Source organism: Ambystoma mexicanum, chromosome 3q, assembly GCF_040938575.1.
Source record: "Ambystoma mexicanum isolate Mex_15411 chromosome 3q, UKY_AmexF1_1, whole genome shotgun sequence".
In the NCBI taxonomy this organism is placed as follows: domain Eukaryota; kingdom Metazoa; phylum Chordata; class Amphibia; order Caudata; family Ambystomatidae; genus Ambystoma; species Ambystoma mexicanum.
Window position 1 is genome coordinate 469,121,559 of NC_090926.1, and position 14,551 is coordinate 469,136,109.

At 45.0% G+C, this 14,551-nt stretch overlaps 1 protein-coding gene across 3 annotated transcripts in view; it reads left to right on the top strand.

Annotated features, from left to right (window-relative positions):
* SLU7 (SLU7 homolog, splicing factor) overlaps window positions 1-12,134 on the top strand; it is a 525,459-nt gene extending 513,325 nt beyond the window's left edge. For all 3 annotated transcript variants that reach the window (XM_069654248.1, XM_069654249.1, XM_069654250.1), the window contains exon 16: window positions 11,079-12,134. In XM_069654248.1, coding sequence (XP_069510349.1) covers window positions 11,079-11,258 — 180 coding nt within the window. In that variant the 3' untranslated portion in view covers window positions 11,259-12,134. The remainder of the gene's footprint in view (window positions 1-11,078) is intronic.
* Window positions 12,135-14,551: the final 2,417 nt, after the last annotated feature.

A 14,551-nucleotide genomic window follows, 5' to 3' on the forward strand; every position in this document is an offset into this window, starting at 1 on the left:
GATTGTGCTTCCTACCTTTTACCCGCCACCACGTCCCTCCAAGAAGGAGGAGAGACTTCATTTTTTTTGGTCTTAAGAGGGCCTTGAGCTTTTACATCTCTAGAATTGCAAAGCTTAGGCAAGATAAACAGCTTTTTGTAGGGTAAGCAGGTCACGAGCTAGGTTTAGCTGTAACAAAGCAGACTTTGTCCTACTGGATTTTCCTTTGCATATCGGAATACTACACCCTATCGGGTAAAAACGTCCCGGTTTGATTACAGCCACACTCAACTAGGATGGTGGCTATTTCATCTACTTTACAGAGAGGGGTTCCAATACAGGACATCTGTAGTGCACAAGCTGGTCCTTGTTAGGGAGAATTCTCATTTATGGCTAATTTCCCTTACCTAGTGAGTCACTCAGCAGCTTTGCTGGATTTCTGGGGTTTCGTTTTTTTCCACCTGGTAAGAGTGTGAGCCTTTTTTCCACTCTTAGTGTATTTTTTGTGTGTGTTGTACTTTTTGTGCCCATGGGCTATGGAGTGTCACCAACTCCCTAGGCATCATAGTATTACTTGTGTGTCACACAGCACCTTTAGTGCAGTGACACAGGGATGTCTTTTAGACTTCCCTTGTGAACTCCATTTCTGGGGATGACTACTGTCCCCCAGAGACATGTAAAGTCACCATTGGCTTTGCTAGTCCTTTTAAAATACAGATCCAGTACAACCCATCTTACAATGGAGAACTGGAGGGTAATATCTTTCCCCTGTCCTTCTGTAACTCAAGGGGCACTTTGTGTCTCCCTTCACAACTCGACATGGCTGGTGGCAGTGGTAACTATCATTTTTACGCAGATTCCTGTGTTAAATGTTCTAGCTGTGGTGACAGGCGCGAACATAAAACCCGCTACCCCATATCGTTTTTATCATTGGCCCTAGTGTGGTTTTTCGCCATTTTGTTTTGGAAAGGTCCTTCTTGTTTGTTTTTCGCACCAAACAAGGTTGGTTTCCTTGTTCGCCGTCCTTTGGCAGGCTTCTGCACAAAAGCCCTCCTTTGGCGTCTGGGTGTCTAAGTGGGCTGAATGTGAGGGATGGGTTTAGTAACCCCCTACACAAGGTCTCCTTGGAGACCCAAGTCGCACTCTGTGTCGATTGGCTGAGGTGGTTGTCCGGGCTGGACAACCCCCCGGCTGTGTGATTGACAGCCAGGCTGTGTGAATGGGGGATTTTGGCATAAAAGGCAGGACTCTTGGGCTGAAAGACAGAGTCGCCACTGGAACTACAAGAAACAAAGAGAAGCGGAGAAGAACACGACTGCTGCAACTCCTGGATCCCGGCGAAACCCTGCTGCAGTCCTGAGCAATCTACCCTTTGACGACAGAGAAGATCCAGTCCGGAGTCTTCTACCCTTGAGCCTGTTGGGATCAACCACCAGCTCACCTTCAACAGCCAGAGCATCCTCTTCTGGGTTGAACTCGCTGCACAGAACTGTAGTGGTCCGGATAGCCATCAGAATAGCCCTCTCCTGTTTTTAAGGAGCACACCTTTTCTTCATCGTTGCTTTGCTGCTGCTGACTTCATCCCTGGGTAGTGCAGATCGCTCCAGACGTTCTCCTTCTTGTTCCCATGACTGAAGCTTCAGGAACCGCGAGTCTGCAGGAACTACCAGGAACAACTGCCGTAGCACCAGCTTTCTTCATCCGAATAAGGTACTGTCCATTTGGTTGTTCTCTCCGTCCGACCTTGAGGAATCGGGGTGAACCCTTTTCCTTTCCGAAGGCTTGTCCTTCCTTCCGTCTTATAACTTTTGCTTCCCTTTGACAATATCTAGTACTCCTGGCAAACCTTAATCGTGAACTATTCTAACCGTGTGACAACAGAGCCCCTGCTCCATTTGACACTGGCGCAGGCCTATTGACTTTTATTTGCCTCTTAGAAAACGTCCTCTGATTCAGTTGCCTTGACAAAAGTATTGCCTGTGATTTTCATCTACTAGTCCCTTGTTTTAATTCTATGTGCTAAGCGTGTTTGACTTCGGGTGTATTTTTCCTCCGGGTACGCTTTATTTTCGTAAAACCGAACTGTCATTACTGTCAAAAAGTGATCGCGTATTAACCCAGGGTAACGTCTTTGTTTCGAAACACCGGTCTGTCAAATTCTAATGTACTTACCTTGGATTGACCTGAACAAGAGGAATGGATTGTGTGTAGTATATTTAGAGTGTGGTTTTATTTAAGAGAAGTGAAGTGTTTTGTAAACAGATGGTTTAAAAATAAATGTACTTATATTTTTTAACCAGAAACCTTGAGTCAGTGTTTGTTTGAGTCACAGTAATTGTAAGCCTTTGTATAATCCCCATTACTGCGCATTTGCTCTTGAGACGAGTTCAGCCATCGCTACCACTTTACTGTGTAGTACAGGCTTGTACCAAAGGTGAAATTGTACTATCACTTGTAGTCTTAATTGTATGTAGTGTTCCCTAAGGGTACTGCATATGATTCTGCCAAACAGTCCTCCCTTCAAACATTCACAAAACATGAATGCCTGGACTCTGCGTCATGTCAGGAGGTGAGGTTTGTGAATGCTGTTTTACACAGGGTTAATGAAAAAGAAATGTTCTGCTCCCACCTCGAATAACCTACTGCTTTGGGAGGCTATCAAAGATGAGGAATACGTTGGAGCACACAATCCATGTGATGAACAAATGACTTACCCCAGGTAATGTTCTTTCAACGTATTCCTCATTGCCCCTTCCATCATGTCCCATCGACACTAAAGACAGGACAAATCCTCCCTCTACTAAAGAAACCCACTTTGGATCCCAAAAACCCAGATAACTATCGCCCCATCACTCATCTTCCCTTCCTAGGTAAGATCATCGAGAAAGCTGTAGCTCTGCAACTGCAGCAACACATCGACACCAACAATTTCCTCAAAACATAGCAATCCGGTTTCAGACCCAGATGCAGCAGGGAGACTGAAACCATACAGTTGGTCGACGACACCCTCAACATCTTTGACGGCCACATCTGCCTCATAGTTCTACTGAACCTCTTAGCCACTTTTGACACAGTAGACCACAAGGCGCTAACCAGTACCCTACATCGGTGTATGGGGTTCTGCGACCTTGTCCTACGCTGGTTCAAGTCCTACTTTGCCAACCGCCAGCAGTTTGTTCAGATGGACACCTCTAGATCGCCAATGCTACCCATCATCTGTGGATTCCCACTATCCTATGGGCGTGTAGCACGTTACAAAAATAAAAGAAATTAAGAAATCCTCTCCCCAATGATCTTCAATCTATACATAGTCTCTGGGAGCCCTGCTAGCCACACACAACATCCATATCCACCAATACGGTGATGACACAGTTATACCTCAAGATCCACTCCATCAAGGACATCCGGAGGCTCAACACCTGCCTCTTTCTGATCCATTCTTGGATGTCCAATGCATACTTGAAGCTCCACCCCTCCAAGACCGAATTCCTACTCCTCATCAACACCAGTGAACACCCCGACATGCAGACCTGGCTATCAACCACAAACTCTGAGGGCTTCACAACTGAGCTCACCTCCTACGCCAAGTCCCTTGAGTTCCACATTGACAAACACCTCTCCTTCAAGACACAAATAGCTAAGACAACTCAGACAGATTGGTATCAGCTCTCCCTCCTGCATAACGTCAAGCCCTTCCTCTCACCGGACCGCTTCAGATCCACTCTTCAAGTACTTATCCTATCTCACATGGATGGGTGCAATGAAGGCCTCCTGAGAAGTGACCTGCACGCCTCAAGGGTCTACTGTGAGGGGTCAGAAATGAGAGACGGACACAAGGTTGGTGTTCTTCATTAAGGACATTTTTATGAAATAAAAATGCATTGGGGAAAACGCCTCTCTAGCCCTACTCTAAAGAGGAACTTCCCTACCTAGAAACTGAAGCTAAGGATCTGTTTGTGTCAGGATGTCAGTAACTGAAAAAGCCGTCCTTGTGTCCAAAACAACCTGTCCTGACCCTCACACTATAAACAAACAACAAAAGATGTACGGAAAGTGTCTTTAACTTGATGTTAGGAAAAAGTGTTTAAAACCAAAAGTGTAAGAATGACTTCAAAGAAACTGTTCTCCACTGTAAAGCTCCCTGGATCCAGAAGGTGGTCCCCTTCCCCAGGATTCTTACACAGGATGGCAAAAAGTCTCTTAAGCTAAAAGTCCCTTGGTGTCTTCAATGGACTCACAAAGTTCTTCTTTAGATAAAAAGTTCTATTCAAGCAAACAGTTCTGTAACAATCTTTCTGTAAAAGTTCTTGTATGTTGGCAGGTTAGCTGTATACTCCCCTTCCAGGAATCTTTATACAATATCCAGCTGCCTGGTGTACTCGCCTGTCAGGAATCTTTGTACAATTTCCAGCTATCTGGTATTCTCACCTGTCAGGACTTCATATGTATTTCACAGTTCTTCAATATACCACAGAAGCATATACCATGTGGCGCTTGGTGTATCTGTGGTAGTATTTTACTCAAATGTACTTGTTCAAACTTCTTCCCAACATAGGTATCTCATGTCTCTGTATTTGATTGGGGGTTTCTTTTATACTTTGTCTTGTCTGCATTCAAACATTCTTCTTATTGAATCTTGCCTTTGCACTTTGCCTTGGCTGCATTCAAACAAACTTTTCCTTTGTATATTTCCTGCTTTAGCGATCTTGTACCATTGAATCACTTGTTGGTGCAGTTGTCGAAACGCCCCGGAGTCCCCATCTGCTTTAGGCAAACTCAACTGTCTTTTCCAGCGACTCTGACGGTGCTCGCACCTCTCCGTTATGGCTTCTGCTTTCAAGGTCGGGGTGTGCGGACCCTCCCCCAGCCCCTGCCCTGGCCTGGCTTCATGGTCACACGCCAGCTATCCTTCTTGGACCGGGAGGAAGTCTGCTTCCTCGTCGAGCAACCAAACCCCCAGGAGCTCCTGCACAGATCCTGGCATCTCCACTGTTCTTCTGGCTCGCCCCGGCGTTCCTCATCCTATCCCACTGGCCTTCTCGGCTTTGTTGGCTCCGTCGGTGTGCTTCACGTTCAGGAGCTCTGGCGTAGATGGCAATGTCTCCTCCTGTACTGCGCGTCCCTACACCTCTTGTCTCCAGAGTGCCACTGCCATTTTTAAAAGTCCTGCTCAATGAAGGTTTGCAAAAAACGACTAGTCTGCGTGTTGTATTGTGAACTCCTGACACTTTACACAAACTCCCTCGTCGTCCTCCTCGTCTCTGTACCTTAGTGGTTATGGGAGTTTAAGTCCATAACTTTCTTTGGGCTTTTAACTCCTGGGTGCCTTTTCCCACGGATTTCACAAAAAGCTACATGAGGATTAGAGTTCATGGGTATCTTTGGATTCTTAACTCTTAAACATTTTTTCTCCTGAACTTTACATAAAGGCACATCAACAACAAAAGGTGTTAGGTGCGAGTTATGAGTGTTTGGATGTGAAGTAGGGGCTTGACTTGAATGATGTAGAGAAGAGGTTTCTTGACTTCCTCTGCAGGGGGAATCGTTATCCGACAATACGCCATTAAGGTCTTTGGGTTCAGGGGGTCTTTCTGATGGAAAGGGGGGAGCACCGTGACTCCTCCAATGACGTCATAACATCTCCCTGGTAGTTGTCTCCTCCCATGTGATCCTCCCTCGTGTAACCGTGTTAGGACAGTTTTTCTGAAGTCCAACTAAGGGCTTAGTAAAACCATACAACTGAGACAGTACACAACTCCACTTAGTATAAGTCTGTACCACCTGAGTATATGGTAGCACAGATGGAGCAGCCAGGCTTATCTTAGGATGGCGAGAGGGTTGTAGGAAGGTACAACGAACTTGTAGTATACCACGGTTTCCATAGAAACACTTAACAACCAGAAGTATTATACAAAATAAAGGTGGTTTATAAATCCATTTAGGCAAGGTTAAGTCTTGGGGCAAGTACTTTGTCATAGAGTCATAAACACATTATAAAAACAGAACACAATCCTTGAAGGTACACAGACCAAAGCATAAATCTTCTTCAGAATAACTAACAGTAATTCTAGGTAGGTTAGACCTTATCAAACACATTTAGTATAGCAGACACCTATCCATGGCGAGTAAAACCATCAGTTACTTTCAGATTACTTTGCAGTAAATCAAGGGTAGTGGACCCTGTCAGTCATGCAGTGACACTCAGTTAAGGAATCGCTTGGTAAACCAGCCCTGTTATCAGGCTACTTTCCTGAATAGTGGAACTCAAATACATGGAACAGTATAAACCTATAACTACATTCAGGATAACACACAGTTATACCAGGTGAGTAAGAGCTTTATTGGTGCGATATACAATTATAGTTGCTTTTCAGATCAGTGGAACACAGACTAAGGTAAGCAATATCTTCCTACACTAATTTAGGATTGCACCAGGCAGACCCAGGTCAGCTATACCTACAGGACATTTCTTAAGAATGGCACACAGCTATTCTAGGCATGTAAAATCTAAGGGTGTAATATACTATTACAGTTGCTTTTCAGTTCAGTGGGACACAGACTAAGGTAAGCAATAACTCTCTAACTTAGTTTAGGATGGCAAAAAGCATACCAAGGTAAGTAAAATCTAGAATACACTTATTAGGAATTGCACACAGCTATTCAAGGTAAGTAAACCCCAAGGCAGACTTATTCTAGACCGGCTATACCGCAGATCTGGGGAAGCTATACCCAGTTGGTAAACTTATACACTAATATTCTGAAAGAAATAGTTAAGTGAAGGCCAACAGCATTACTTTGGGAAAGAGGCATAACCAATTCACAGCTGAGTAAAATAACCTTGCATATGCTTTTCAGAATGGCAGAACACATTCAAGTTAAGTTAGATATTTTGTAACCGCTGACTCTCAGAGGGGCAGTTACCAACTCAATCTTTCACAAGTAAGTAACTTTTAAACACTTGTTATACTTTTCAAAGCAGAATGCTTTTCTTATCCAGTCCTTTTTTTGGTCTATTGCATGAGTTCTCTCAGAGGCAGAAGAGGGACCGTAGTGGTCTAGGAGCCAGCTTTAGGCAGGGTGAGATAGGGTTCAGCTGCACGGAAAGTCCCAGTTCCTGAGGAAGTCTCTTCAAAAAAGTAAGTAATTAACTTTATAGTTCGTGCCGAGGGACTTCAAAGAAGACACCATAGGAGGATTCCAGCAGTGGGCCTGGGTGAACTGGATGAGAGGACTCCCAATCACAAGAAACACCCCAAAGCTATACAGAAATCACACAGACTTAAGGTAAGTAAAAACCCCAGCCAACACAGTACCTCAGCACAGAAGAAGAGTTTGCAGCGGGGGAGGCTTAAGCACCTGCAGCCAAAAATCGATTAATTCCTTGTCATGAAGACTGAAGGCAGGTCAATAGAAGGGATTTTGCAGCAGGGATCAACAGGGAAGGCTCCAGGCAAGAGTTTCTTCACAGCTGTGTGCGGCTCTGTGGTTTTGGCACTCTTTTCAGGAGCCAGGAGAAAACTGAATATTGCTGGTTGGAGTCTCGTCTCTAATCTGGTCCAGCACTGTGGTAAGGGAAATTCAAGGATTAAATTGTCTCTCTGGAGAGCCAGGAGGAGGCCACCAAAGTTTTCAGCTCGATTCAGAAGACCATGCACGGCACAATGGCTTAAGGTCACAGAGTATTGGGTTATTGCAGCACCACAAGGTCACAGCTCGAAGTGGGATGGTCTTCTTGAGTCTAGTGGATCTCACCAGGGTCTGGGTTAGGGTCGTCCATTTCTGGGTCCCCAGGTCGATTGGAAGGAAGGGTTACAGCAGCCTCTCCGGCCGCTGGAAATCGCTATGGCCATTGTTTCTTCATGTTCCTCTTCGGTTTCAGCTCCAGTGGTCGACTTGTCAGCAACTTCCAGGTTCAGAGTTTTTATCAGGCGCTACAGCACAACTCCTGAATTCTCTCCCTGCACTTTACAGAAAGCGGCGGTCTGGCTGTCCAATAAGGACCGCCAGCCCCCCTTTGAGACTGGGCTCCTTTCAGGCAAGGTGAAAGACAAAGGGCTGTAGAGTTTTCCAACCCTCCCTCGCCTCCTGCCTTCTCAGACACTCTGGAGCCTTGGCGAGGGGAACACAAAGGATTCCCGCCAAAGACAAAACTCCCACTGAGGTCGTTCCTGCCTAGAATGTCAGGGGACGACCTCAGAAACTACAAGCAAGCAAGAAATTGTGGGGGAAAAAAGGATCCCACCACATGGTGGCCCTTCTGTGCATTACTGAGACTGAATTAACAGCATGCGAGTACAAATAACTAAAAGTCATGAAGGTAAAACCACTGCCACCAGCCATTCAAGCAAACTTGCAATTGTAACACAAATATTACAGGTAAGTAAGAAAGGGGTGTGCTGGCTCACTATATAAAATGTAAAGCAGGATGAAAATCCTTCTTTACTACCTGGGAACTGTAGTTCACCCAAGTACATGAAAGAGAAATGTACAGGGGAGCCCACAGGGGTAACCCAGCCTAAACCCAAAAGTTGTAGGAAACCATAACTTCAACCATACATGGTGAAGAGACATAAAAAGGTCACCCATTAAAAGAGTAAATGACTAGGTGAGAGGGGAAAAAGATTTGCCTTCACCTAGGGACAAGATAAAATAGTTACCTAGGCTAAGTAAACAATTCCAGGGCTAAAACAGGTCAGGAAGATTTATCAGAGATATGGAAATCTTACTTAAGCCTCCGCCCACAGGGTCAGGATCAGGTAGCGGCTGCCGTCACCTGGCCACATGGGAGGAGGTTCCCTTCGGGGGAATCTGTGATGACTCCATTGGATTAATCACATTTCGCAGTACGACTACATCACCCCAGCCCTCATTGACCTTCACTGGCTCCCACTGCATGCACAAATCAACTTCAAGTCATGCTGCATCATCTATAAGGCAGTCGCCCAGCTACTTCGCAGTGAAAATTGGCATCTCCAACAGACAGCGCACCACCAGAAGCCAGGATATCTGCAGACTTGAAATCTGCCGCTGCAAAGCCGAAAGAACCGGAAAACAAGCCATCTCTGTCTACGCCCGCAGACTACGGAACCTCTTTCCTGTCAGCATCAGACAAGCCCCCACGCTCCCACAATTCAGAAAAGAACTCAAGACCCACCTCTTCAAGGTGTCTCTTCTCCTCAACACCTAGGCCATCACTTCGCCCCTTGCGCCACCTGACTCGCTAGATGCCGTCCACCCCTCTCCTCCCCGCAACTCTGTACAGGTGTGCCCCGGCTCTGTGCCCCTCTGTATTCTACCCCCTGCTATATATCTGTTCCGTTGTTACCCCTGAAAAACGCTCCATTATTGTGCAGCTGCACCTCCATAATGCGCTCTGTTGCTTCTCAAAGCTAGGTCCACGCTCATTAAATACTGTGACAAGGCCTGCTTACAGGTCTTGTCAGGGAAGGGAGGGAGTCCACCCCAAACATTACCTGGTGCTCGCTTCAGTATGTACAGACCCCCTCCCATGCCCACCTTACCGATGATGATAGCGAACATTGATGGGGGGGGGGGAACTGCAGCAGGAGGCAGCAGAGGGAAGCCACTATGCAGCAGCAGTTTGCACTTCCTCTCAGCACACAGCTGGCAGCCTAACACCGGCCACACAAGAAAGCGGTGTAGCAAAATCTCCAGAAACCTACATAACATTCAGAAAGAAAGGCCTTATTAATGAGGCTCCCACCAGCTCCCAGGGATATTCAGATTGAAAGGCCCATTGGAAGGCCTTATGGAACACGGTATGTGTGTGAGTATTAGAGATAAAGTGGTGGAGTGTGATAGTAGTGGGAGTAAAGGTAGCAGGTGGCGGCACTAGTGAGGGAAGAATAAAAGTGGTAGTCGATAGTACAGGGGTGAGCAGGGCACCATATCCCTGGGTGCCGTAGTAGCGATAAGGGTGAGCAGGGCATCTTATCCATGAGAGTCCCTGATGGTCGAACAGGGGATGTGGAGCGTGAGCGGGGCACCATATCCCTGGGCTCCATAACAGTGAGAGCCGTGTTCAGGGCACCATATCCCTGAGTGTGTTAGAGCAGTACAGGTAGTAGGAAAAATAGAAACAGTAGCGGTTGGAGGGTAGGAAGAGCGCCAGTGAGTGGGAGAACGGGAGTAGCCATTGGCATTAAGTGAAATAGACATTATAATTAGAGGAATAATCAGAGGCAGGAGAGTAGAGTGAGAGGAAGGAGGGAAAAGAAACAACCGCGGTAGAGGGATAGTTGGCAGTACAAGCGGTAGTAGGGAATAGGAGTTGGAAAGGAAATGAGATCAAAGAGTGGAGGTGAAAAGGCAGAGTAAGAGATTGGAGGGACAGTGACATAGAGTGAGGAGAACAGATGTGGAGATCAGTATGGCCATGGGCTTGGGGTGAGAGTTTGTGAAAGGAGTGTGTGTGACGCAGGGCGAAAGAAAGCACCATTCCCTATTCTGGGAAACTAACCAACGATAGGAGAGGGTAAGCTAGAGGTTCCCTAGGGTGTCAGGTAGCCATCGTTTTAGGGCAAACACCTAAAGTATAGAGAAGAAAGACCGCTAGGTGTTACCGATCAGAGATTTACTAAGCACCCCTATAGGAACGTCTGGGCTAGGGAGATGGGAACCAAGCCCGTGGAAGTCGAGCAAAGAAAGGGCCGGCCCTAGTGGCAAAATATCCCCAAACCATTTGGTCCCAAAGAGAACCGGCCATTCTGACCAACACAAGTCTTAATAAACACCCTTGAAACTTTACTTTAGGAGCCAGTGTTGTTCTTTGTGGCGGGTCGCCCGTCACAATACCATAATAACAATAATTATTATTAAAAAAGCAAGGTGCAAAAAAGCTGCAGCAACTAAGGCTAATATGTAAAAAAAAAAAAAGACGTTGAAGGTTGCAGAGTCTGCAAGTATTATTTTCTACATTTGTCACTTTCAAGTTATAGAATCTTCTGTTATTTTGGAGTTATGCATTTTTTATTGGTGATTGCAATTTTAGAAATGGTTTTCTTTATTATTGTTCCCAATATTTCCTGTACATGTATATACAAAATAACAAACGTTTTCCTTTTATTCTGTAACATTAGGCACTGAAGGCAGAGGAGGCCCGTCTCAAGCATGTTCAAGAGCTCCTGCAGATGGACGAGCGCAAGAGAGCCTACAACAGCATGTATGAGTCCAAGGAGCCCACTGAGGAGGAGATGGAGGCGTACAGAATGAAAAGGCCCAGAGCAGATGATCCCATGGCATCCTTCCTGGGACAGTAGTTGTGTACCGCAAAGCATTTCGTGGACATTGGCAAACCCCTCTGTATATAGACAAGTACTGCTAAAACGTATGCAATTTCCAGACTGAGAAACAAACGCAGACTAAAACCATTGAGAACATCAACCGTCCCGGAATGATTGCGGAATGCAGACTTTTCATTGGGCATAGGATTACAGAAGTCATCCATAAACAGAAAACATTGCTACCAACATTTACATGCTCACCCGTGCTCTTATTATTTTGAGGCAGAAATTGCCATCCGGAAATGCTTGATCTATACAGTGCCACTAAGCATCCAGAACAGCTTACACACTGCCATCTTTCCTGGTGTGGGCACTGGTGCAATCTTAAGGGACGAATTTGTTTTTCCGTGCTTATACATTTCAAACACTGAAGCTTAGGTTTTATGACCTTTTTACTTGGCCCCACACTTTGTAAGAGACTCCTTTGCCTCTGACTAAAGTATTTTTTCCTTTAGCTTTTTTGGGCAGAAGTCTTTTCTCTAATTTGTTTAATGTACATGTTATGTTGTGTTACTGTAAAATCCAGCAGCAGTTTAAATTATGCCTCAGTCTAGCTGCCCCAGTTGGCGTATCAAGTCCAATCAAATATAGGTTTTCTTTGTCTGACATTTCACCACAACATGGCCCGGAAAGTTAATATCTAAATCCCCTCCATAATCTCTTCATTCAGGTGAGCAATCTGTAAATGGTCGTTATTTTTCCTTATTTGTTGATGATCTCCCATAGATGGAAAACGACCAGGCACATAAGGCCAGGTTCTTCAGATAAAATACAATTTACAAAAACCTATTAATATGAAGCGAAGGCAAATGGAAAAATATACCATTTTGAAATAAAAAATGTAAAACACTTTTTATTTGTATTTATTGAAAATGTAAACTACCTTACCAAGAAGCACTGTATTAAGAGCATTTTGTTGATTGCAGCAGTCATGCATCCTTTACAAACCTTAACATATTCATGAATACATGCACTGTACCAGCAAACGTTATATATATATATTCAGTTTGCTTGTACAGTGTTAGCCAAGAGTAATATCAAAAGTGTTGAAGCAAAAAAGACAATATGATGATACCTTAGTTAGGCTTACACAGTCATTTATTTGCAAGCCTTCTTCATCGGGCATCGGAAGAATGCAGATCTTGGAAAAGCAGGACAGCTTAAGCATTTACCATTGGAATGATTTAACTGTCTGTTTCTGATTTGTGATTCCTTTACAAAGAATCTTACTCTTCATTCCAGTCTGAAAGATTTAAATGTGCCACTGCAAAGGATAAGGAAGCAGGCAAGCGAAAGAAACGCTACTGGACTATTCTTGGAGAGGCATGAAGGGGCGGGGTAGTGTCAGTCATGGCATGTGTAAACCTAATGAAGACCAGTATGTTTTAGGCGCAGTCAATTGTGTGTCAATCTCCATTCAGCCTGTTGCCCACCTTTGTTTAAGCTTGGCATAGGAACCCAGCCAGTCACTTGTTGGACACCTGTATTTAGGCGGCTGGCCACAATTTCAGTGTTACCTCTAAAAGGCTGACTATAGAGCAATCCATTTCCTGCACTGATCCCTTAGTGATATTTGAGGTGGCAGTCACACACATGTTGGGCTTGTGCTTCTAGACTGCCAATAGGAGGGGGTACCCTTAGTCAGGTTTTGGGCCTTTGGCTTGTAAAGGCTGGTATGAAAAGGATAATGCTGTATTGAAAGTGTGTTTTTCTACATTTGAGTGAAAAGAAGAAAAACGGTCTGACATGTAACCAGAGCACTCGCCAGCCTGTGGGCTATTTTTGGGGCGGGACTTTTAAAGCACTGGGATGTGGGAGGGCTTTGGTAGGAATGAGTCCAGCAACCCAATATTGCCTCAGAGAAGTAGATGGGGGTACTGGCGCGGGGTGAAGATTTGTCAGTAAAGAGCCATAGCAAATATTAGGTCTGTCCCTTTGGACCTCTGGTTCTGTATGGGTGTAATGAATGGGTATTTCTTATTTGGGATAGGGACTCCTAAAGCTACAATTTCTATTCAAATCATCTTCCAGGTTATTGAAAATCTGCGTGCATTTCGATTCGTGTTTTGTGTGTATTTTCTGTCCTTGAGTTAGTTACCTTTGAGTACTGCAATTTTGAAGTCATTAAGTGTGTGATTTGTTTGAAAAATAATCCTAAATATCTCAGCTTTTGCTCAATTTGTTAGCATTCAATATGCAACTCTTCACCAAGAACATTTTATCGGACTTGATAGGTGAGAATTAATGAGATTCATCACAATGCTATGCCCAACAATTTTGTTTCGATGACTGTTGGAGAGAATTCTAATTTCTGTGCTAATTCCCTTCAACCTTGGAGACCCCCAGCTCTTTTGCTGGACTTTAGGACTTTTTAATTTTAACCCTGGAGTAAGTGAGACCTTTTTACTGTTTTTGGAGTCTGACAAACGCCATAGGCATCTACTTTTTGTATGGTGCAGTATCGCATATAAATACCTTTTCGTTTGTGAACTACAGTTCGCAAGAATAGTAAAGTGAAATTGACTTTACTTACCTTTTCTCTTTTGTAGGTCCAGCACACACCATCTTATATGGAGTGCTTGGGGAGGGGGGATGTTACCTAGTATCGCCTTATCCTACTTTCTCATGTAACATTTTTTATGTTACCCTCACTACTTTAAATGGATGGTGGCAGTCGTTGTATTTTCCTAGCATTGTGCTTTTTTACCGCAGGCCGAATCCTCCGCTGCAGTACAGCACCCATGGGTGACCATTTTGTCAAAGTGGCCCTGGTCTTTTTTCGACATTTTCTGTTTGCAAGGTCTTTGTTGGGTTTTACTCTGTGTTGAGCCAGGTTTGAGCCCGTTGTTCATTTAGCCTTTGGCGGGCTTCAGCCTGCCTCTGGCTCCAGTGTGTCTGGAAAGGTAGGACGTGAGGGAGGTTCCCAAAACTCCCCTGTCCTTTGTCTCTAGGAGTGCTTGTATGCAACCAGTCCTGATTGGCTGGCAGGCTGTTCTTTCAGTACAGCTACCCTGCTGTGTGATTGACAGCATAGGCTGTGCATGAATGGGAGAAACCTGCTTAAAAGGCGAGGGTGTTGGCACTAGAGGCAGAGTCGACCACTGGGAGAAATACCTGACAAAGAAACCATGAACGAAGCTGGCTGCATCCTCCTGGACCTCTAAAATGCCCGGTGAAACCCTGCTGCTGTGATGAAACTCCTTTTTCAATTAGACAGAGAAGCTCTGGAAGGGACGACTTCTTCCCTTGGGTTAGTGGGACCAACTAAC